Source organism: Bufo bufo, chromosome 3 (assembly GCF_905171765.1).
Source record: "Bufo bufo chromosome 3, aBufBuf1.1, whole genome shotgun sequence".
NCBI classification, from domain to species: Eukaryota; Metazoa; Chordata; class Amphibia; order Anura; family Bufonidae; genus Bufo; species Bufo bufo.
In genome coordinates, this window is record NC_053391.1 from 568,153,057 (window position 1) to 568,178,483 (window position 25,427).

Here is a 25,427-nt window from a genome sequence, read left to right on the forward strand (position 1 = left end):
AGGCAGATAACGGCCCAAACAAAAGGCTGAATGAAAGATTGCTTACTACTTAGGGTACTTTCACGCTTGCGGCAGAGTGATCCGGCAAGCAGTTACGTCACTGGAACTGCCTGCCGGATTCGGCAATCTTCATGCAAACGGAAAGCATTTGTAGACAGATTCGGATGCGGATCCATCTTACAAATGCATTGCAAGAACGGATACGTCTCTCCGTATGTCATCTGGAGAAACGGATCTGTTAAATTTTTTTTCACATTTTTACTGGTCTGCGCATGCGCAGACCAAAAAGACGGATCCGGCATTGCGGTATTTTGAATGCCGGATCCGGCACTAATACATTCCTATGGAAAAAAAATGCCAGATCCGGCATTCAGACAAGTGTTCAGTTTTTTTGGGCGGAGATTAAACCGTAGCATGCTGCGGTATTATCTCCTTCCTGATCAGTCAAAAAGACTGAACTGAAGACATCCTGAACGGATTGCTCTCCATTGAGAATGCATGAGGATAAAACTGATCAGTTATTTTCCGGTATAGAGCCCCTAGGACGGAACTCTATGCCGGAAAAGAAATTTATCCCCATTCACAGGACAGCTGAATGCTATCAATGATAGTCCCATAGAGAATGGATGGAGTGGCAGCGTGCATGCTTGACCTGCTGCAACCCCAAGACGGGGGAATGGGACCTCTATTCTCCGGATGGATTTGGTTGGCCCGGCTACTGGAAAGCAGATATTACAATACATTGGGGATAATGATAGTCCGCACTGCAAACCGTGTAGACAAGCAATAATAACCTGGAGCCTTAGTAACAGCAGGGGGCTCTACTGGAGCCACAGGGGCGGGCAGCTCTGTTTTTGGAACTAAACAGGAAAGATTCCTGATTATCGAGTGAAACTATAATATATGCATTTTAGGCTACTTTCACACTAGCGTTCGGGTGTCCGCTCCGTTTGAAGGGGCTCACGAGCAGCCCCGAACGCATCCGTCTGGCCCCAATGCATTCTCAGTGGAGGCGGATCCACTGAGAATGCATCCACCTGCCAGCGCTCAGCCTCCGCTCAGTGAGCGGACACCTGAACGCTGCTTGCAGCGTTCGGGTGTCCGCCTGGCCGTGCGGAGGTGAGCGGATCCGTCCAGACTTACAATGTAAGTCAATGGGGACGGATCCGCTTGAAGATGACACCATATGGCTCAATCTTCAAGCGGATCCGTTCCCCATTGACTTACAATGTAAAGTCTGAACGGATCCGCTCAGGCTACTTTCATACTCAGAAAATTTTCTAAGTTTTAATGCAGACGGATCCGTTCTGAACGGATGCGAACGTCTGCATTATCGGAGCGGATCCGTCTGATGAAACATCAGACGGATCCGCTCCGAACGCTAGTGTGAAAGTAGCCTAACATATACAAATAAACGTGGGGTGTAAAAGGTCATATAGGACTGAATAATGCACGTGATTTTCCCCACACTGCACACAATACAGGGGTGTTAGGCATCCAGAGCAGTCACTGCAGGACTTTCAGGGGCAGAAGCAAAAATCAAAGTCCTCACAGTAAAACAAAGGCCAATCAATCCCAGGTTATGGACACCCGAATCTCCCGACTTCCTCAGACACATACAAGCTAGGCTCGACTGGTTAGTCAGCACTGCAAACTAGTCCAAAAAATGAATACCTGGAGCCTTAGTATCAACAGGGGGCTCTACAGGAGCCACAGGGGCGGGCAGCTCTGTTTTTGGAACTAAACAGGAAAGATTCATGATTACAGATGGTAAAACTATAAAAAAACACTGCATACAACAAATAGACAGACAAGCAAAATTAGTAATGACAGCAGGAAAGGCTCCAATCTCCGTCAGTCTAATAATTTACTAATCCTAAAGATGACGTAGGCCTGGGTGGGTTCACATCTCTGCTAAAGGTAAAGGTTCCGGCAGAGGAGGAAAACCACTTCTTACAATACACTGGGGATAATGTAGACAAGCCATAATACCTGGAGCCTTAGTATCAGCAGGGGGCTCTACTGGAGCCACAGGGGCGGGCAGCTCTGATTTGGGAACTAAACAAGAAAGATTTGTGATTATAGACTGTAATTCTATTAAAAAATACTGCATATAACTAGATTTACTTTGGGAAGTAAGATTTGTAATTCCAGCAGGGAAGGTTTTGGGTCTCCAGCAATTTGTAATCTCAGACATTTTAAGAAGACCTGCCACCCCACCAAAACAGGGGAATGGGGCCTCCGTTCTCAGGATTGGTGGGGGTCTCTGTGGATTGGGTTTGCCCGGTTACTGGAAAACACCTATTACTACAGTACACTAGGGATAATGTAGATGTGTAGACAAGCAATAATACCTGGAGCCTTAGTGTCAGCAGGGGGCTCTACTGGAGCCACAGGGACGGGCAGCTCTGTTTTTGGAACCAAATAGGAAAAATTCATGATTATAGACTGTAAAACTATAAAAATAAAAAAAAATACTGCATATAACAAGTAGATTTGGGAAGCTAGATTTTCAATTCCAACAGGGAAGGTTTTGGGTCTCCAGCAATCTCAGACATTTTAAGAAGACCTGCCACACCACCAAAATGGAAGAATGGGGCCTCCATTCTCAGGATTGGTGGGGGTCTCTGGATTGGGTTTGCCCGGCTAACGGAAAACAACTTATTACTATACACTGGGGATAATGTTAATGTTAGTCAGCACTGCAAACCGTGTAGACAAGCAATAATACCTGGAGCCTTAGTATCAGCAGGGGGCTCTACAGGAGCCACAGGGGTGGGCAGCTCTGTTTTTGTAGCTAAACAGGAAAAGTTCATGATTATCAAGTGTAAAACTATAATACCGAATATAACAAGTAGATTGACTGACATGCAAAATTAGTAATTCCAGCAGCGAAGATTTGGGGCTCCAGTCGCCAGCAATCTGTAAGCCCAGACCCAGTATTTTACTCCCTGGTGACTTATCCTCTGTAAAAGGGGATCTGTCACCAGTTTAATACACAGTTACGTAATGAAGGCGGTTCTAGTAGGCACAATACAAATACCGGATTCTTGGTCACCCGCCACAGGCACTGGAGGGGGGGGGGGGGGGGCAGCAATCTGAGGAGGCTGAGTCTTTGAAGCGAAAAAAAAATTAAAAAGAAAAGCTACTGTGACTACTGGGAAGCGAGGCGGGTGTCACTGTAAGGCTGGTGCTACACGCAAGCTGTGACGAGCAGTCTGTGTCCATAGGATTACACTGACATGACCATACACCTTGGCCAGCTGCAGCAGAAAGCTTGCTGGCTCAGAGGCATTCCTCCTGACCGGTCAGCATGGAGACTAGAGAACACCTCCCTGCCAGACACCAGTGGCCGAGGCTTTTCCTGTAAAGAGGTTCGAGCATGTTAAAATTTAAGATGCCGATCCTCCTTCCGCCACCTTATGCCATCAGCAGGACAGTCAGGACACCACTATATACATCGTTGGCTAGAACGGTCAAAATTGGTAAGTTTTATCATTGTGCATGACCACCCTGAGTTATGCGACCTTCATGCACAAGTCGCAGAGAAAACGTGTCAGATGCAATGTTAAGTCATGCATGTTCCTTTTACTTGGCCCACACTGCACACAGTACCTGGAGCTTCGGCATCCGCAGCAGGCTCTGCAGGACCTACAGAGGCAGATTTGTTTTCTGGAGCTAAAGCAAAAATAAATGTCCTCATTCAGTGAAAATAAGATTTGGCTGGAAACACCCTAATGGACCTTCAATGCCAACAATGCAATCAAACGTCTAATGGGAACAGTAGAAGAGAAGAACAGATGCCTCAGAATTACTGCTAGAGAACACTCAAGTCAAGAGAGGTGATGGGTCCTTTAAGTAAAGATGCTCCAGCTCATTTCTGCTTTTACTCCCCACGAAATGTCCAGAAAGCGGAGGGGTCCTATTTAATTAGGATTGGGTAACAGATCCCAGACTTTATTACAATACACTGGGGATAAGGTTAGTCCTCAGCACTGCAAACCGTGTAGACAATCAATAATACCTGGAGCCTTAGTATCAGCAGGGGGCTCTACAGGAGCCACAGGGGCGGGCAGCTCTGTTTTTGGAACTAAACAAGAAAGATTCACGATTATAGACTGTGTAAGAGTAGAATACTGAATATAACAAGTAGATTGACTTTGGGAAACAAGATTTGTAAATTCCAGCAGGCAACGTTTTGGGTCTCCAGTAATCTGAGACATTTGTACGGACCCAGTACACCACTCACTGGTGACAACCTCTTTAAGAATACCTGCCACCCCACCAAAACGGAGGGATAGGACCTCCATTCTCAGGATTAGTGGGGGTCTCTGTGGATTGGGTTTGCCCGGCTACTGGATAACAGCTTTTATTACAATACACTGGGGATAATGGTAGTCAGCACTGCAAACCGTGTAGGCAAGCAATAATACCTGGGGCCTTAGTATCAGCAGGGGGCTCTACAGGAGCCACAGGGGCGGGCAGCTTGGTTTTTGTAGCTAAACAAGAAACAGTTATGATTACCAACCGTGTAAAACTATATAAAAAAATAATGCATATAAGAATTGGCAAAATGACTAATGCTAGTGATGAAGATTTTGGCCCAGTACATTACACACTGGTGGCTCCTCCTCGTCATTATATATGACATTTTTCACTAGCATTCCCCGAGTTGTCATTTTCCCCTGAGCTAGTGTGTGGAGTCTAGCTGCCACGAGGCCTCACATACACCGTACGTATAGCGGAGATCATACACCACACCTCTCTTACAAAAACGGAGAAGCCCCGTGCCTATAAAAAGGTAATATGTTCTAACACTTTCCATAAGTAATCGGGTTGGGAGACTAACATGTATGACCACCTTGAATTGTGATGCTCTCGTGCACAAGTCATATGTACAAAATTATTATGACAATGTAAAAAAAAAAAAAAAAAAAAAAAAAAAAATCTTGTCGGGTTATTCTCCCCACACTATACCTGAGGTTTTGGCATCCACAACAGACACTGCAGGTTTTTCTGAGGCAGACGTGTTTTCTGGAGCTAAAGTAATATATATCAGTATTAGGCCTCATGCACACGACTGTTGTGTGTTTTGCAGTCCGCAAACCGCGGATGGCGTCCATGTGCGTTCCGCAATTTTGCGGAACGGCACGGACAGCCTTTAATATTACTGCCTACTCTTGGCCGCAAAGCGCGGACAAGAATAGGACATGTCTTTTTTTTTGCAGACCACGGAACGGAGCAACGGATGCGGACAGCACACGGAGTGCTGTTCGCATCTTTTGCAGCCCCATTGAAGTGAACGGGTCCGCATGCGAGCCGCCAAAACTGCGGCTCGGGTGTGGACCAAAACAACGGCCGTGTGCATGAGGCCTGTGGAACCGCCGCGTAACTAAGGCCTCGTTCACATCTCCGTTAAGAGATCCAGCAGGCTGTTCTGGCACAGCGAAACCTGCCATATCCCCACTGACTGCAATAAGGACCAGCGGTGATCTGGCGGATTTCTGACATAAATGCTGGGTTTTTAAGCCAGACAAAAAACGCTGCCTGCAGTGCCTTCCTCACATCTCCAAAACGGAGGTGCGAACATAGGCTTAGTCTGTTAACAAATGTGCCATCTATGGAAGAGATCAACACTGTTGAGTACCTGGGGCTTTCGATACAGCAACGGACTCCGCAGGGACCACAGTAGGAGGGGTCTTTACTTTAGGAGTTAAACAAACAAGTTTAGAGTGCAGAATACATGAAGCTAAACTACTGACAAATAGGTGTTCAGTTGTCCAGACACACAAGACAATTCCTGGAGGCTCAGACTGCCATGGCTAAACAAACATGTACACCCATATGTACCTGGTGCTTTCGATTCAGCAATGGTGTCAGCAGGGAGTGCGGTAGGGGGAGTCTCTAATTTAGGAGCTAAAGAAACCAACATATTTAGAGTGCAGAAGATAAGAAGCAAAACTACTGACAAATAGGAGTGCGGTGTCCAGACAAGACAATTCCTGGGGGCTCAGGCTGCCATCTCAACAAACACATACACCCATATGTACCTGGGGCTTTGGTTTCCACAGTGGAGTCTGCAGGGACCACAGCAGGAGGGGTCTCTAATTTTGGGGCTAAAGAAACAAGTATGTTCAAAGTAAGATTCAGACTGCCATTCATCTGAACATCCCCATAAACGTACACAAAATAACCCTGGGTGCATGCTGAGGGCAACGTCCGAACGAAGAGCAGAGGGAGAAATCCAAGAACCACCTTTCCCCTCACACGATTAGCTTGGGATGGCAAACAGCACAAAAGTCAGAATAATAAAGGCCGAGGCTACGCAAAAATTTAACTAAGGCCTCTTTCACACGGGCATTGCGGGAACATGCGCGATTTATCAGCGCGAGTGCAAAACATTGTAATGCGTTTTGCACTCACATGAGAAAAATCGCACAAAAAAAATCAGCATAGTACAATAGCGCTGGAGGGGTTAAAAAAAATTATTAAACTCACCTTAATCCACTTGCTCGCGCAGCCCGGCTTCTCTTCTGTCTCCTTCTTTGCTGTGTGCAGGAAAAGGACCTGTAGTGACGTCACTCCGGTCATCACATGATCTTTTACCATGGTGATGGATCATGTGATGACCGGAGTGACGTCACCACAGGTCCTATTCAGCAAAGGAGACAGAAGGAGATGCCGGCTGCGCGATCAAGTGGACTAAGGCGAGTTAAATTATTTTTTTTATTTTTTTGAACCCCTCCAGTACCATTTTACTATGCATTCTGTATTCAGAATGCTATTATTTTCCCTTATAACCATGTTATAAGGGGAAATAATAAAATGATCGGGTCCCCATCCCGATAGTCTCCTAGCAACCGTGCGTAAAAATCGCACCGCATCCGCACTTGTGATTTTCACGCAGCCCCATTCACTTCTATTGGGCCTGGGTTACGTGAAAAAAAAGAGGAGCATGCTGAGATTTTCACGCAACGCACAAGTGATGCGTGAAAATCACCGCTCGTGTGCACAGCCCCATATAAATGAATGGGTCAGGATTCAGTGCGGGTGCAATGCGTTCAACTCACGCATTGCATCCGCGCGGAATACTCGCCCGTGTGAAAGGGGCCTAAGGGTCCAGTCACACGTCCGTAGTGCGGATCCGCAATACACCCAGCACCCCCACAGAAATGCCTATTCTTGTCCGCAATTGTGGACAAGAATAGGACATGTTCTATTTTTCCCCCCCGAGCCGCAGACCGTAAGATCAGCGGCGCGCTCGGGAAATGCGGATGCGGAGAGCATAGTGTGCTCTCCGCATCCATTCCTTCCACCTAGAGAATAAATGGGTCTGCACCCGTTCCGCAATTTGCAGAACGGATGCGGACCCATTATTACGGATGTGTGAATGGAGCCTTACTGTGAGACAAAGATATGAAGACGCTGACAGTAGGAGGAGGCTACTGAAGCAGTCCTGCAACCGGAAGTCTTAATGCACCCCAACAAGAAGGTCAATGAGGCACCAAATAGTCTACCCACCCACTAAAATGCCACAGGGAACCTGCGGCTACAACATAAAGCCATTCTTCCATTACAGAGACATGCCAACTTCACATGCAGCACGGTCTACAATACAGCGCACCATTCTTTAGATTCAGGATCATTACTTATTTAGACCCCTGTACGAGGGACATGCAGTCATGCAGCCAAGATACCTGATGCTTTAGATTCAGCAACAGGAGCTTTAGAGGCACCAGACTTAGACTTTTTCTTTCGTGCTAAAACAAATAAATATGTTTTTACAGGAGCAATTTCTCAAGAATCAGTCACTAAATATTTGGCCTCAGCGCCATTTGGTTACTCAGTACTTTGAGCTCTGCAGTCAGCAGCAGGACCTGCTGGGGTCTGAGGCTTGGTTTTTAAGGGTAAATCAAACCGCACATGCCGACCGATTACTGGAATGAATGTCTTCTCTCTCCAAGAACTGCTACATGGAAGTGACTTCAAACAACATGCAAGCATAATATGGAGATTTAGGGACAGACCAGAAGTGGCGCGGTCTGTGGTATAAGACGCTGGCAGCGTCATCCAAAGCAACCAGCACTAAAGAAAACCCTCAGACCTGCCAACGGTCCGATCTTCCTGCTACATGCAGGTGTACAGCATGTGACTGCGGCAGCCAAATCAGTGGTTTTGTCAGGACTGAGCCCCTGACTGGGGAAAAGAGCGCATGTACAACTAATTAAAGGGGTCGTCTCACCTCAGCAAATAGCATTTATCACAGAGAAAGTTAATCCAGTGCAATCTGCAGGCACCATGTTCAAAAACAGATTGATATATAGTTTGGTGTGAAAAGTTTCAGGAAAACAGAATATCCAGATCTACTTATTTGATAAATCTCTTAGGGTACTTTCACACTAGCGTTTTTCTTTTCCGGTCATAGGGGCTCTATACCGGAAAAGAACTGATCAGTTTTATCCCCATGCATTATAAATAAAGATAAATCCGTTCAGGATGTCTTCAGTCACTGAACGGCGTTTTGGACTGAGGAAATACAGCTCTCCGCCCAAAATTCCGGATCAGTTGCCGGATCCGGCATTAATTTACATTGAAATGCATTAGTGCCGGAGACGGCATTAAAAATACCAGAATGTGCATGCGCAGACCGGAAAAAAATGTGAGAAAAATAAATATAGAAGGGGATCAGTTTGTCCATATGACAAACTGAGAGACGGATCAGCTCTTGCAATGCATTTGTAGACTGATCCGCATGCAGATTGCCAGATCCAGCGACGGAACTCTTGCTGGATGACTCTGCCGCAAGTGTGAAAGTAGCCTTACAAATCTACTAAAAAATGTTAGCAACACCGCAAACCGTTACAAAGTCACTCTGGCTTAGAGGAGCAAAAATACCTTGAGCCTTAGTATCAGCAGGGGGCCGTACAGGAGCCAGCACTGTTTTTGGAAATAAACAGAAAAATCTCATGAATATCAATGGTGTAAGTGCCATTAACATGGGCAGATCGTGCTGCCGACCTCCCGACAAAGGCTTGCTTGCTGGGCGATTATGTGCTGCTGATAGACAATGAAATTGTATGGGGCTAAACTACTAGATTCATTTCTATGGGGCCATGCACATATCTATTTTCATGGATCTGCGTGACTTCCCTTGTTCTGGTCCATATTGTAAACGAGAATAACTTTTTATTGATTGGAGAGAAAAACATGGGACGTACACAGAAGGGATCTGAATTGTATGGATACATTGCTTGTGGGTTGAAATACAGACAGCAGTGTGCATGAAGGCCAAAAGCTGGGGAATCATTTTATATTGAGAGATCTAGTCAAGGACAAACTGCCTGAACTTGATCGTCTGACAGTAATCTCCACAGCCAAAGCACTAGCACAAAGATGGCTGGGATACCTCAACTGCCAACAATCAACTGCCTTTTGTGTGACCCCCACTTCCTCATAGATTGTAAGCTCTTGCGAGAAGGGCCCTCACTCCTAGTTGTACATTAGCTGGTAACTTTGTGATCTCTTGTTGTGTACATAAACCGTACATAAACCCTCTGAACTGTAAAGTGTTGCTTTAGGCTCCATTCACACGTCCGTAATAATGGGTCCGCACCCGTTCTGCAAATTGCAGAACGGGTGCGGACCCATTCATTCTCTATGGGAACGGAATGGATGCAGAGAGCACAATATGTGTTCTCCGCATCTCCGGAGTGCGCCCCCGAACTTCCGGGCCACGGCTCCGGAAAAAAAATAGAAATGTCCTATTCTTGTCTGCAACTTGAACAAGAATAGGCATTTCTATGGGGGTGCCAGCCGGGTGTATTGCGTATCCGCAATACACTACGGACATGTGAATGGACCCTAATATGGTGGCACTATTTATATATACAGATTATTAGTATCCAGTCCTAGAGAACAAGTAAAGCCTGAAATTGCAGGAACAGGAGGCGCGCCCTATGACGACATACACATTACAACATTCAGTGCTGGCCAGCTCCACTAGAACAGGTATTTTGCAATGTTAGTTCCAGGCTGTACACAGCACACGGTTAGTGAACAGATCAGCAGCACTACCGTCATACCTGGAGTTTTGGTGGGTGTAGCAGTCCCAGAGGGAGGGGAGACGCCATCTGCGACTGAACAGATTGACAAAAGATAATGCAAAACTATCCTTAGGCTACCTGCACACGGCGGCAGGTTTACAAACAGAGAAAACACATCGATTTCCAAGCTTTTCTGAAATGTACTTCTTGACGTTTTTGGAGCGGATAAGATGCAGTTGTGCCGCAGATCTTACCCTTGCAATAAAGAGGGTGGCATCCACACAAAAGAACCGCACAACAAATTGGCATGCCGATTTAAAACCCGCACCAAATAAAAAAGCAGATTGTACATGAGCTTTGCAAAGTCTCACACACTGATGGTCCAGGATTACACTGCAGTTTTTACACACAAGAATTTGCAAGGAAAAACCGCACATGATCCGCAATGTGTGCAAGTAGCCTTACCTAGCCTAAAAGCGTACCTACAGTACCTCACCATGTTGCAGAAAGATGCCACCACTGTTCCCATCTCAGCTTTTCATGGTTGCAGTCATAGCTCCCATTCACTTCTTTGAGAGTTACAGAAATACACAGCCCTGGCAGCTGTTGACAAGGGCGATTCCGATCTCTGCCGTGAAAGGCTGACATGGGAATAACCCATGAACATTAAAGGGTTTCTGTCACCCCATTAAACAGTTTTTTTTTTTTTTCATTAATAATAATCCCTATAGTGCGATCTCTTGATACATAATAAAATTAATCATTTTGATTCAGTAGATTTAGCTAAAAAACGATTTTTAAAATATGCTAATTACCTTGCTACCAGCAAGTAGGGCGGCTACTTGCTGGTAGCTGCCGCATCCTCCGTTCGTAATAACGCCCCCTCGGCATGCTGATTGACAGGGCCAGGGAAGGGAATCCTTCTCTGCTGGCGCTGTTCGAATTCGAAATCTCGCGCCTGCGCCGTACCTGGCTTCAATCGGCGCAGGCGCACTGAGAGGCGGCCGCTCGCTCGACCGCTCCATCCTCAATGCGCCTGCGTCGATGACGTCATCGCATACACCCGGAAGAGAAGACGCCGGCGTCTTCTCTTCCGGGTGTATGCGATGACGTCATCGACGCAGGCGCATTGAGGATGGAGCGGTCGAGCGAGCGGCCGCCTCTCAGTGCGCCTGCGCCGATTGAAGCCAGGTACGGCGCAGGCGCGAGATTTCGAATTCGAACGGCGCCAGCAGAGAAGGATTCCCTTCCCTGGCCCTGTCAATCAGCATGCCGAGGGGGCGTTATTACGAACAGAGGATGCGGCAGCTACCAGCAAGTAGCCGCCCTACTTGCTGGTAGCAAGGTAATTAGCATATTTTAAAAATCGTTTTTTAGCTAAATCTACTGAATCAAAATGATTAATTTTATTATGTATCAAGAGATCACACTATAGGGATTATTATTAATGAAAAAAAAAAAAAAAAAACTGTTTAATGGGGTGACAGAAACCCTTTAAGCAGCAACTAAAGCTGCATTCATATCTTAGAAGATCCGACAGGCTGTCTAGCACAGAGCATCCGTCTGGATCCTCTAATTCACCGAATCTCCATCGACTGCAGTGAGGTCCGGATGATTTCCAGAATAAATACCGGGTTTGGGTCGGACCATAACCGTGGATAAAGGCTCTTGCACACGGCCTAAGGTAAATGGAGATGTGAACGCAGTCCAACTTGGTGGCAGGTAGGGTGCCTGACTATCCTACAACAATCCCAGGACCACCAAGGAAGATTACAGACACTGAAGGTTGCAACTGGGATTTCTGAAACCACAGCTAAAAATATATAAAACTATCAAACTTTCTTTAGGATTTAAAAAGGTTTTAATTTAAAAGATATGTCTCAAAATAGCAAATGACAACTATCAACTAAAACATTCAATACAACAAAGTACTGCAAAAACCACCCGCATCCCATGGAAATTCACAGCACCCAGGCCGGAAAGGGAAAACGGCGAACACGGTGTTATGCCAAAAACGACAAGAGGGCAGCAGACCGTATACTGAAGGAAATGCTTGAATTGATGTACTCAGTCAGCACATTCCCACAATGTAGAGAAGGGTGGAGTGGACTACACTGGATGGGGCAAACTCATTAAAAGACTTGGGTGAAAAATCCCCAATAGGAGGCCAGAATTAATTGAGGTTAATGCCACAACTACGGTCTCCTGAGATGAATGTTTTGAAGCCAGATGCATAAAATTGGTCTGCATGCCATTTTATAGATCAGTACTGCTGGTGGGATCCAGGGACATATGATTTGGCAGGTTACTGGAAAGAAGCAGACGTTCCCCGATCATCAGTGGCCGTGAGGGCTGCGTTTCCATGCAGTAATCACCTCTGCTGTATGAGGGACATGTCACCAATTGCTTGTTCTCATAGAAAGTCATTGTTCCTGCGCAGCAGACCGGTGTTTAGCAGCCCCTGCTGCACAGGAACAGTCATTTTCAGTGCCGGCAGAGCGACACTATCACCCGATGAACAAGTGATTGTCGGCGCCTTTTACACAGACCAATTATTGGGAATGAGCATTTACACCAAAACTCATCTCAGATAATCTGACAGAACACTGGTCTGTGTAAAAGGACCCTTAGGCCCGATTCAGACGGCCATAATACCTGGTCCAAGTGTGCAACAAACCGCAAAGATAGCACTCAGACCCGCAGAAGTAAATAGTGCAATTCACACACAGACCGAGGGTCTACTACTGAGGAGACCTCCGCCTCTGGCACTAGGTTTGTGTCCTACGCAGACATCCAGCTCCCACTGCATGTTAAAGGTTTGTAATACGGCAGTGTGAATGAGGCCTTATGTGAAGAAGCCAGATTTCTATGTATGTGATAGAGGCCTGTCTTCTTTGCCATTTACAGGAAACGTTACATAAGTGGACATTTGAGCAAACACGTCATACTCATCGAGAGATACCTACCTGACGGCTTTGGAGCGGCTTCAGCTTGTGCCGTCTGAGAAGCCTCACCAGTCACCTCGGGGTTCTGAGAGACGGGCTTTTTCTCCTCCGCTACTGCAGCCACTTCTGAGGGCACAGCAGCCTCACCAGTGGATGAGGGAGAAGGTACTGCAATATCAGCAGCGGGTGAACAAACAAGGATTCTACATCTACTGACCACACAGCCACATGCAGTTAGAGATAAAAACCAGGACGCAAGCTTCAAAGGGGTTCTGTAGTGGTTTAATAAACTGATGACTATGCTGGGGATAGGTCACCAATATCAGAATGGCAGGTGTCGGACTCTGTGCTCGTGGGTCACCTCCACAAAGCAGACTACATGCAGGTAATTCTGAAGCGGAAACATCGCTCACAAGTTGGACCACCACCAATCCGATATTGATGACCTACCTGAGGACATTGCAGAGCCCTTTTAAGTAGTGACATCAAGTCCTAAAGCCCCTTGAGCTGTAAAGCAGAATATTTCACTCCTGTATGACATGTACTGCAATCGGATCCAAGCACGCAGAACTAAGAAGCATGGCTAGACCTCAATCTTTTCCATTCAAATCAGGTAAACTACAAGACTATATAAAAGCAAGGTGAATTTTAGCCTCGTCTCAAAATACTTGGGAAGACGTGTAGAGAAAAATATATGATGCACATCAAATGTGCCCAGGGCCGATGTGCAGCGTAACCAGACTAGTGCGAGTGAAACGCAAGCAGTATTAGTAGGAGTACAGGAGCGAGGCCTCTACTCATCCACCATGAGCGCTTCATCTCCAATTGGCACGGCCCAGTTAAATGAACGTGACACACACTGACAGGTACGCAAGGACGCTGTGGGTGCGCAGCAGGTTTAGTGGTCATACACTTACCCGTCTCAGCTTGAGGCTGGTGGAGTTCTTGCTCCGCAACAGGGACGGTTTCTGTGGCTTCACCGGGCATTTCTGAAATCAACAAGATGGAAAGCCTTCAGTCTAGCGTTGGTGGTCATGTTGTGGTGCTTCTCTAGAATTCATTTATTAACATCCACTGGAGATGATGAGGACACCGGAGGCTGGGTTTACAGCTTCAGGATTTTGATGCAGTGTTTGAAGCCAAGGCCAGGAACAGATCAGGAAGGTCATACATATAAAAGAAAGGCTTCATCATCTTTTTTCAAATTGCTTTTCTGGTTTGGCTTCAAAGACTACATCAAAAAATCCTGAAGGTGTAACCTCACTATAAAAGGCTAGTTCACATGGCGTGCCGGTGGCCTGTTTCAGCTCGACAAAAAACAGCTGCACGCAGTGGTATCTGCCCGGCCACAACCCAGCATTTATGTTGGAAAACCACCAGATCCTATTATGGTCAATGGTGATCCGACCTCTGGCAGGCGGTTTCTCTGCTGGATATCCTATATGGCTGTGAACGTACCCCGAGGGGCAGTAACCTGTGAAACCCCACTGATCGGGGCTAATCAGCATGCAGACCCATGGCAGAAACCCGAGGCTCTGCGTTCTGCCACTGATTCCACAGGCAAAACATTGAACTTCGGGCTCTCACAAGCGGTCCAAAACAGATCAGTTTTGCCCTAATGCCTTATGAATGGAAAAGGATCCGCTCAGAATGCATCAGTTTGCCTCTGATCAGTCTCCATTCCGCTCTGGAGGCAGACACCAAAACCTGGTTGCAGCATTTTGGTGTCCGTCTGACGAAACTGAGCCAAACTGATCCGTCCTGGCACACAATGTAAGTCAATGGGGACAGATCCGTTTTCTCTGGCACAATAGAAAACGGATCTGTCCCCATAGACTTTCAATGGAGTTCATGACGGATCCGTCTTGGCTATGTTACAGATAAGGGCACTTTCACAATTGCGGCAGAGGATCCCGGCAGGCATCGCCGCCGGATCAGTAAAAACGCATGCAAACTGATGGTATTTGTCATTGAAATGCCGGATCCGTCTCTCCGGTGAGCATGTATGCAGACCGCAATGCCGGATCCATTTTGTCAGAACACGTGGGCTGGATCCGGCATTAATGCATGCCAATGGGAAAAAATGCTGGATCCCGCATTCCGGAAGTTTGGACAGAGATAAAACCTTAGCATGCTGCGGTATTATCTGTCATGAAAAGGCAAAGAGACTGAACTGAAGACATCCGGATCGGATTGCTCTCCATTCAGAATGCATGGGGCTATGCCTGATCAGTTCTTTTCCAGTATAGAGCCCCTGTGACGGAACTCTATGCCGGAAAAGAATAACGTTAGTGTGAAAGTACCCTAATAAAAACAGATCCGTTCATGACGGATGCAAGTGGCTGTATTATTGTAACGGATACGTTTTTTGCAGATCCATGATGGATCCGCCCAAAAAGCGAGTGTGAAAGTAGCCTTACCCTGAAGCTGACCACAGGCCTGAATATTCCACCACAATAACTATCCAGTGTCGTGAAGACTTCTCTTCTAACGTCAGCCAAACAAGCACTGGCTGGAACGAGACCAATCATTCATATGCAGGATCCAACCATCGGCACTCCAGCTGTTGTGAAACTACAACTCCCAGCATGCACACGTAATTAGCTGTTCTTGTAACTCCCATAGAAGTGAAAGGAGTTGTCGTTTCGGAACAGCTGGAGGTTGCTGATCCCTGCACTAGCCTAAACTCGCATGTCAAGGAGATACTTCTGTGTAGGACAGTCAGACAAAAAGGGTCAGCTGTCCAGATCACATTGGGTCTAGTTCTGAAACCCTCAGCGATCAGCTTCTGAAATACTTCGGCCAAATTTGCATCAGTGCTTTTCTTCATCTCCATTCAAGGAGCAGAATGGGGAGAGGGGGGGGGGGGGAGTGAAATAGGGTCTGACCCATTGCATGACAGACCCCAAAGAACATAACGGGGGCCATGAAGCATTATAGTCACCTGGCCCGGCATTTTCAGGACAAGATCGCCCTGCACTCTATACTATTTTGGCCTTCATTGTGATGCAGCCTCAAGGCAAATGTGAATGAGACCCGACAGGGAACATAGAGGCCACTGCAGTGGTTTCAGGATGAGCGGTCAACCACGTTTACAGAACTACTTTAACAAATGCCTTCTACGTTCAGATCATTAAAACCAGAGTGATCTAGGGCACGGACCCTGCCTGCGATAGGCACCCCAAGCTGGTGCTCCGCAGATCTTGTGAGGAGATCTCTTATATCCATTAGATCCTGGCGGATCCCACAGCTCAGCGGGTCCCTAACAACCCACTTACAAAGTAGAAATTGCCCCACCTGTTGCTCCCAGAGACGAGCAGCGCCAGACATGTTGGCTTAATGGGCGCCAGGAACCAGGCACTGCAGCCTTATACAGCTAGGGCAGGGGCTTCCAACCTGCAGCAGTCCAGCTGTTGTGCAACTACTAACATGTGCTACTCACTGCTATGGGAGCGGAGAGAGGAGCCCTGCAGGGGCGCACCCTAAGAGCTGAAGTTTCGGCCAGGAGGGCTGACCCACGAGTTCTGGTTCTTAGGTGGTTCAGGGCCAGTTTAGAAGGGCCCCTCAGACAGTCCACACCAGGCAGCCATGGCTTACAGGACATGTTAGACCGGGTCGGGCCCGAGGCAGCACGGAGAGTCCTCGCTGAGGCGTCTCTCCCCGAAGCAGCACGTCTGCCCCTCGCTCTCCATGTTACTTCCCCGGTACCGGCGCCTTCCTCGGCAGTTCTTAAGGTCAGGCCGAGCCCCCTCCGCCGCCATACACCCCGTACCAGTCACACGACACCCTCCCCTTACCCTGGACAGTTTCTGGGCGAGGATTTACTCACGAGAACGTTTGGGATGGAACTGGATGCAAAAGAAACACTTACTGTGTGAGGAGTTCAGTTCCAAGATGGCGGAAGAAAGAACGCCCAGAGCGAACTGCTTCCGGGATATCGCGGCCGAGGAGGGGTTGTACTTCCGGGGCGGCACCTGCTGCCAGCAGACATGTGGGAATGTGTAATGGCTGCAAGCGGCAGCTGCTTGTGCCTGTCACACCAGGCGGTGCTGTGTCAGTGGTGGGGGCTATATATAATAACCTCTAGATCTCCATGATTAGAGACAGTGGGTGTGAACCTGCCACTCAGTCCTCCGCAGTGTCAGCAGCTTGGTTTAACCCCTTCCTGCCGCAGCAATGTTCCTTTCTTTTTTTACTCTGCCGTCCCAGAGCCATAACCATTATTACACAAAGACATATGAGAGCTTGATTTATGCAGGACAAGTTGTACTTTCCATTTTATAACCCATGTAATTATAGGGAAGCTAGAAAAAAAAAATTCCAAATGGGATGGAATTGGGGGGAAAAAATGCAATTCCAACCATAGGTTTATGAGTTTCATTTTTATGGTGTTTCCGATGTGGTAAAAACAACATGTTAGCTTCATTCTGCGGATCACTACAAATACAGCCAGCCAGGGGCGTACATAGAAATCACTGGGCCCCATAGCAAGAATCTGAATTGGGCCCCCTAACCCCGCCCACCTATTGGCCCATCCCACCTCCTGTCTTGGCTCCACCCCCATTTGCCAATAAATAAATGTATACATACGTTTGTACGTATTCGTACTGACCCAGAGAATGAAGGGCACAGGTCGGTTTTGTGGCAAAGGGAATGCTGTAGGAACAAAACCCTGTGGTATCTGAATCTATGGGACTCCTGTGGATATTCCATAAAAGTTTTATCTGCAGCCCTATGTAACATTGCAAATAACACAGTGATAACTCTCTGAGTACAGATAATGTAGTAGATGTCACCTGTAGTCCTATGTAACACCACAGATAACACAGTGATAGCTCTCTGAATACAAATAACACAGTGATGGCTCTCTGATTACCAAAAATGTAGTAGTGTTACCTGCAGTCCTATGTAAAAGCACAGATAACACTAGTGCTGATAATGTGGTAGTGTTACCTGCAGTCCTATGTAAAACCACAGATAACACTAGTGCTGAAAATGTGGTAGTGTTACTTGCAGTCTTATGTAAAACCACAGATAACACTAGTACTGATAATGTGGTAGTGTTACCTGCAGTCCTATGTAAAACCACAGATAACACTAGTGCTGATAATGTGGTAGTGTTACTTGCAGTCTTATGTAAAACCACAGATAACACTAGTGTACATCATGTGGTAGTGTTACCTGTGTCCTTAGTGTGCCTCCCTGTGCCTCTACCACGGACTCCATGCTGGCGGTGCTGCCTCCTCTTCCTTCTTCTTTCTCTTGCTCCGCACAGAACGTCCTGATGCAGCTGCGTCAAGACATAAGAACACTGTGGGCATGGTGATGGTGACACAAACACAGGGACAGACACACACACACATACATACAATAAATATGATCACATCACACATCACTGCTCCTGCCTGTCTGATTTGGTAAAGCCGGGCATAGATGGGCTATGTCAGGCTTTAGCAGAATGGGCACAGGATAGTGGACACAGGGCGCAATATGTATGTGAGCACAGCTGAACGAGTGCAGGGCAGGGGCCCACATACACATCGCACCTCCTTCCTGTGTCCACTGTGCTAAAGCCAGACGTAGGCCATCCCCCACATCTTAACCCCTTTGCTACCAGTGCCATTTTGTATCACTTCTCTTACCCCAAACCCCTTTAACTCCTTGCTGCTGATGCTGAGTGTGCACATAGCCACCAATCATATCCCCACCCCCCAAAGGTGACTGATGTGTTGGGGGGTGGGGGGATTGGGGGAATATGATTGGTGGCTATGTGCACTGTCAGCATCAGCAGAAAGGAGTTAGAGGGGTTATCCAACCCCTAATGCCCCCCAAAATGCCGGGGGGGGGGGGGAGGAGTAGGAGAGCACACTGTCCACTATGAGCCCCCCAAACCCTTAATGCCCCCCAAAATGCTCAGGACAGTGTGCTTTCCTTCTACTCCTCTCCCACCTGGGCATTTTGGGGGACATTAGGGGTTGGGGGGCTCATAGAGGACTCGGGGGGGGGGGGAGACTCAGAGAGAACAGTGTGCTTGTCTCCTACTCCCCCCCCCCTGGGCATTTTGGGGTAATGGGGGCATTAGGGGGGCTCATAGAGGATTCAGGGGGGAGGATCATACAGGACAGAGTAGGAGGAAAGCAGACTGTCCTCTATGAGCCCCACAAACCCTTAATGACCTCCAAAATGCTTAGGACAGTGTGATTTCCTTCTACTCCTCTCCCCCCTGGGCATTTTGGGTGGCATTAAATGTTTGGGGGCTCATAGAGGACTCTGGGGGGGGGGGGGGGGGGCTCATAGAGGACAGTGTGCTTTCCTCCTACCCCTCCCCCCATGGACATTTTGTAGTAATGGGGACATTAGGGGTTAGGGGGCTCATAGAGGACTCGGGGGGGGGGGGAGGCTCATAGAGAACATTGTGCTTGCCTCCTACTCCCCCCCCCTGGGCATTTTGGGGTAATGGGGGCATTAGGGGGGCTCATAGAGGATTCAGGGGTGGAGGCTCATACAGGACAGAGTAGGAGGAAAGCAAACTGTCCTCTATGAGCCCCCCCTCCCTATGAGTTCTCTTGCTGCCTGGCAATCCCTTCCCATATACAACAAACCACAGTCCACAGGCACACCAACCAATCTATAGACCACCGTCCAGGACTCCGTGTCCGGCGGTCAGTCCTTCAGTCTGGGGCTGGGTGCAGGAGGGTGCGCAGCCTACTTCACTCGCTCAGGTCACGCTCTGTATGGGTATGTATGAGCGACGCCCGCTCCTGCTGCCTGCAAACACTGGCCAATCAGCAGCTGCCTCTTTGTGCTGCTGACTTGCGCTGATTGGCCAGTGTGAAGACTAGAACACACCCGCAGCCTGGCCGGGAGAATCAAGTTCCTGAAGTGACTAGTGAGGCTGGTGAATAGGAGGGGGGGGGGGGCGGGGGCGAGCGCGAGGCGGGGGGGGGGGGCCCACGTTCAAAGACAAGTGCCGCGGGCCCGCTGCGCCTGCGCCACAGTGTGTACTGGCTAAAATAAACTGAGGGGGCGGGGCCTTCCGTGCACTCCGGGCCCCCCTGCGCTCCGGGCCCCATAGCAACGGCGTGGGCTGCCTATATGGGCGGTACGCCACTGCAGCCAGCCATGTGTTGTGTTTTTTTTAAAATTGTTTTACAAGTTATACAGTTTTAGTTAGGTCCATAAATATTGGGACATCGACACAATTCTAACATTTTTGGCTCTATACATCTCCACAATGGATTTGAAATGAAACGGACAAGATGTGCTTTAACTGCAGACTGTCAGCTTTAGGCCTCTTTCACACAACCATATAGCTTTTTCAGTGTTTTTGCGGTCCGTTTTTCTCAGATCCGTTGCTCCGTATGGCGTATACAGTAATTACATAGAAAAAATTGGGCTGGGCATAACATTTTCAATAGATGGTTCCTCAAAAACCGGAACAGATACAGAAGACATACAGATGCATTTCCATATGTGTTCTGTTTTTTGGGGCGGAGCCATTGACTTGAATGGAGCCACGGAACGTGATTTGCGGGCAATAATAAGACATGTTCTATTTTTCAATGGAACAGAAATACGGAAACGGAATGTATACGGAGTACATCCTGTTTTTTTTGCGGAACCATTGAAATGAATGGTTCCGTATACGGAACGCAAAAAACAGCCCGTAAACAGAAAAACAAAACGGTCGTGTGAAAGAGGCCTTAATTTGAGGGTATTTACATCCAAATCAGGTGAACGGTGTAGGAATTACCACAGTTTGCATATGTGCCTCCCACTTGTTAAGGGACCAGAAGTAATGGGAGAGAATAATAATCATAAATCAAACTTTCACTTTTTAATACTTGGTTGCAAATCCTTTGCAGTCAATTACAGCCTGAAGTCTGGAACTCATAGACATCACCAGACGCTGGGTTTCATCCCTGGTGATGCTCTGCCAGGCCTCTACTGCAACTGTCTTCAGTTCCTGCTTGTTCTTGGGGCATTTTCCCTTCAGTTTTGTCTTCAGCAAGTGAAATGCATGCTCAATCGGATTCAGGTCAGGTGATTGACTTGGCCATTGCATAACATTCCACTTCTTTCCCTTAAAAAAACCTCTTTGGTTGCTTTTGCAGTATGCTTTGGGTCATTGTCCATCTGCATTGTGAAGCGCCATCCAATGAGTTCTGAAGCATTTGGCTGAATATGAGCAGATAATATTGCCCAAAACACTTCAGAATTCATCCTGCTGCTTTTGTCAGCAGTCACATCATCAATAAATACAAGAGAACCAGTTCCATTGGCAGCCATACATGCCCATGCCATGACACTACCACGATCATGCTTCACCGATGAGGTGATATGCTTAGGATCATGAGCAGTTCCTTTCCTTCTCCATACTCTTCTCTTCCCATCACTCTGGTACAAGATGATCTTGGTCTCCTCTGTGCATAGGATGTTTGTTCCAGAACTGTGAAGGCTTTTTTAGATGTCGTTTGGCAAACTCTAATCTGGCCTTCCTGTTTTTGAGGCTCACCAATGGTTTAAATCTTGTGGTGAACCCTCTGTATTCACTCAGGTGAAGTCTTCTCTTGATTGTTGACTTTGACACACATACACCTGCCTCCTGGAGAGTGTTCTTGATCTGGCCAACTGTTGTGAAGGGTGTTTTCTTCACCAGGGAAAGAATTCTTCGGTCATCCACCACAGTTGTTTTCCGTGGTCTTCCGGTGTTGCTGAGCTCCCCGATGCGTTCCTTCTTTTTAAAGGGAGTCTGTCACCAGCATTTCACTTTTTTAACCCTTCCCACAGCTCCCTAGCATGCTTACAGTTAATAAAAACATTACCTCTGGCATCAATCCTGGACTTATAGAACCCTCAAAAACGATCTTTATAAGATATGCAAATAAGGGCTCGCAAGTGCCCAGGGGCAGCGTTACTCTCTTAGGTGCCCTGCTTGCTCAGCCTTCTCATTGCGTCCCCCCGCCCCTTCCTACCCTCTGACCGCCTTTGTACTAACTGGTTATGCTGCCGAGATCCCGCGCCGGCGCATGCGCACTGCGATGCCCATTCCTTGTACGGCATCACAGTAACTATTGCACATGCGCCGGCTAACGACGTGAAAATACCTTATGATATGGTTCAGCACTGATTGGGTGATCTCCACACCAAAAACCACAGTATACTAGTTTTATTTTTTAATGGGGCACTGCAGATGAAGTCCAGGAGGCGGTCCTATCAGTGATTGACAGCCTTCCCTCTATGACTGTGTATACACAGACAGCTGTCAATCACTGATAGGACGTCTCCTGGACTTCATAGCCCAGAATGAGCAGGAATATAAATATATAAAATACAAGTTTTACTGAACATTTTCCCTGCTCAGCTCCTCCTGCTCTATAACATGCTGCCTGCAGATTACACTGCATTTTCATGACAGGTTCCATTTAAACTGAACAGAGCCATGTTTAAGTTCCCGCACAGTAGTTGTCCAAAACACTGTATAGTTGTAGGTACCTTTTTTTTCAGGATCATTGGGGGCCCAGAGGTCAGACACCAAATGATATAATGTTATGGAATATATTAGTAATATATAATATAAAACACGTGAGTAACCCTTTATTTCACAGCTAGCCATTTTACTTTGCAATTATGCTCCATCATTGTCCGCTGTCCTTTTTCAATATATGGTTCTGTATAGTGTTCCAGATTTTTTTTTTGTTTCAGAACCAGTCATCATTTAAATAGAAAAGGAAAATTACTTACGGGTAATTGGATTTTCCTGAACCAACGACAGCACCACAAGAGAGGATGGATCCGCCCCCAAAGACAGGAAACATGCGGCACAAAAAGGCAGAGACTCCTCTGTGCCTTCAGTATGACATTTCCACGGATTTGAGGAACTCCGCTGTATACATTAGTTTACTTTTCTATTTTCTTTTTTTTGCGACACCCGTGAAAACACTCCACCAGCCAAGGGAGGGAAAATATAAGGGTGCCGTCGTGGGTTCAGGAAAATCCAATTACGCGTAAGTAATTTTACTACAAAGAAAAAATGTGGGGGATTCAGTCAGCACAACCTTGTATGCAGGTGCACATCGCTATGGCGAAATACATATACAAAACGCAAAATACAAATGCAATAGCACTCTGGAACCAGCACTCTGCCCTGCCTCTATGCTGGATGTTGAATGAGGCATTGGTGTACATTTTGGCCAAAGCGTAATAAGCCACTCACCACATCAAGGTCGCCTCTATGAGTGGTCCCTAACACTAGTTCCCACCTGTTTATAGGCCATGATAGCCACACAAAGTCCAGGGAGCGCAGGTACAGCATGCACACCAGGCACACTCTGCTTTTAACCCCATCCGGTGCCGTGACAGCTTTCATCGGATCCAGGGATGCAAGTACCAACATGCATGCTGAGCCCACTATATACTTCTCCTGGAGCCAAATGGCCACTGGTAGGAACTATAAAAGTAGACTCAGTTTTATACTGACTTTAAAACCAGCCTCCAGGGCAGACTAACTGGTCAGGTGTGCATGACTGCATGGAGATCACCACACCTCCAATATATACTACAAAGAAAAAATTGTAACCAGTAGTGGTTAAAGAAGGTAGAAGACCAAACTGCCCCTTTACAGATGTCCTCGATAGAGACCGCAGCTTTTTCAGCCCATGACATAGATATAGCCCTTGTGGAGTGTGCCCGCAGAGCCTCAGGAGGTTCCTTCCCCGAGGAAGAGTATGCCAGAGTAATAGCTGACTTGATCCATCTTGCCAGAGTCTTATTTGATGTCCTTTGTTTTTTCCCTGAAAAAGAACAAAAAGCGAGGAAGATCTCCTCCACTCCCTAGTCTCATTCAGGTACTGAATGAGACATCTTCTGACATCCAGGCAATGGAAAACTTCCTCCCTTTCTGAAGCTGGATTGTCATAGAAGGAAGGCAGAATAATTTCTTGTTATCTATGAAATTTAGTAGCTACTTTAGGTAAAAAAAAAAAAAAAAAAAAAAAAAAAAAAGCCGCGTCAGGTTTTAAAATGACTCTGTCCTGAAGGATAGTTGTGTACGGGGGGATTTATTGAAATTGACATCTGCACATAGAGTCTCAGAGATCCAGGCAAGGCCACTACTAAACATAGTTTTAGAGAAAGTAGTTTTATATTAATTTGATGGATAGGCTCAAAAGGAGGGGCTGTAAGGGCCTGCAGAGCCAAATTTAGGTCCCAAGTAGCTATTCTCTGGGAGACATTAAGGGAAGACCTGGAAACGGCTTCAAAGAAACACATAACCCAAGGATTAGACGCTAAGTGTTCGTTAAAGAGGGCCGACAAGGCAGACAACTGAACTTTCAGAGTGCTTGGAGACACGTTTTTAGAGTTCCTTCAGAAGGGGCTAGAAATGAGCCTATTTAAGGGAGGAGAGCCCAGAAGATTTTTTTTAACTGAAGGCCTGCGAAAGAAAAATTTTCACCAGGTTCTGGCATAAATAAATAGTCATAGTTATTATTTTTCTGCTACCTAAAAGGGTGTGTTTGTTAGGTTCACAGAAAATCCCTTACTCCTTAACAACTGCCTCTCAAGTTCCATGCCGTCAGGTGGAGGTTGTCCACCTGCAGACGGAAAATCGGACCCTGAAAAAGATGATCCTGAGTTGCTGGGAGCACCCAAGGATCTGAGATCGAAAGCTCTCTCAGCCATGTAAACCATGGTCTCTTCGCCCAAAATGGGGCGATTAGAATTACCCTTGCCTGGTTTCCCCCCCCATTTTCCTCAGCACTCGGGGAATCAAAAGGGAAAGGAGGGAAGGCATAGGCCAGAGGAAAATCCCACCTGTGGAGGAAAGCATCCAGCCCACAGGGGGATCCTTCTGGAGACACGGAAAAAAACTTCTCCACCTTTTTGTTCTGGGCCGTGGCAAACAGGTCTATATGCGGGCGACCCCAGATTTTCGAGATCTGAGAGAACACGTTCTGGTCCAGACACCACTCAATCTGATGGAAACTCAGAAAGTCCGCCTGAATATTTTCCTTCCCCCTGATGTGGACTGCTGCGATAGACCAGCATTTGCCCTCTACCATCTGGAGGATGCAACTTAGAACGAGCATTAGGTCCTGACTACTGGTCCGCCCCTGCTTGTTTATGTAGGAGACAACTGTTGTATTGTTGGACATAATTCTTAGATCCTTGCCTACACAGAGTGGATGAGCCTCCCGAATTGCTTCCTTCACCGCCATGAGCTCCTTCATGTTAGAGGAAGCCTTCATTAGGCTTCCCTTCCAACGTCCCTGAAAGGAAAACTTCTGAATGTGGGCCCCCCAGACTTGCGTCAACTGTCAGACAAACAATGTTGTTAGTTAGCCAAGGAAGACCTTGATTTAAATTGTCTGTCTTGAGCCACCATCTTAGGTTGAGTAAGTCTCTAGAATCTCCCACTGCAGCTCTCTTGTACGGAACT

General features: G+C 47.1%; 1 protein-coding gene across 50 annotated transcripts in view; it reads right to left on the reverse strand.

Moving 5' to 3' along the window:
• NACA (nascent polypeptide associated complex subunit alpha) overlaps positions 1 to 16,950 on the reverse strand; it is a 36,973-nt gene extending 20,023 nt beyond the window's left edge. The window contains exons 1-18 of one of the 50 annotated variants that reach the window (XM_040425629.1): positions 16,860 to 16,950; positions 13,906 to 13,977; positions 13,010 to 13,156; positions 10,083 to 10,136; positions 8,896 to 8,937; positions 7,698 to 7,760; positions 6,051 to 6,116; positions 5,851 to 5,916; positions 5,648 to 5,704; positions 4,978 to 5,040; positions 4,434 to 4,499; positions 4,025 to 4,090; positions 3,616 to 3,678; positions 2,732 to 2,797; positions 2,355 to 2,420; positions 1,993 to 2,058; positions 1,675 to 1,740; positions 795 to 860 (exon numbers count right to left, since the gene is read on the reverse strand). In XM_040425629.1, the coding sequence (XP_040281563.1) occupies positions 795 to 860; positions 1,675 to 1,740; positions 1,993 to 2,058; positions 2,355 to 2,420; positions 2,732 to 2,797; positions 3,616 to 3,678; positions 4,025 to 4,090; positions 4,434 to 4,499; positions 4,978 to 5,040; positions 5,648 to 5,704; positions 5,851 to 5,916; positions 6,051 to 6,116; positions 7,698 to 7,760; positions 8,896 to 8,937; positions 10,083 to 10,136; positions 13,010 to 13,156; positions 13,906 to 13,975 (1,153 nt within the window). In that variant the 5' untranslated portion in view covers positions 13,976 to 13,977; positions 16,860 to 16,950. The other 49 variants (XM_040425631.1, XM_040425630.1, XM_040425632.1 and 46 more) reach the window with 49 other exon arrangements.
• Positions 16,951 to 25,427: the final 8,477 nt, after the last annotated feature.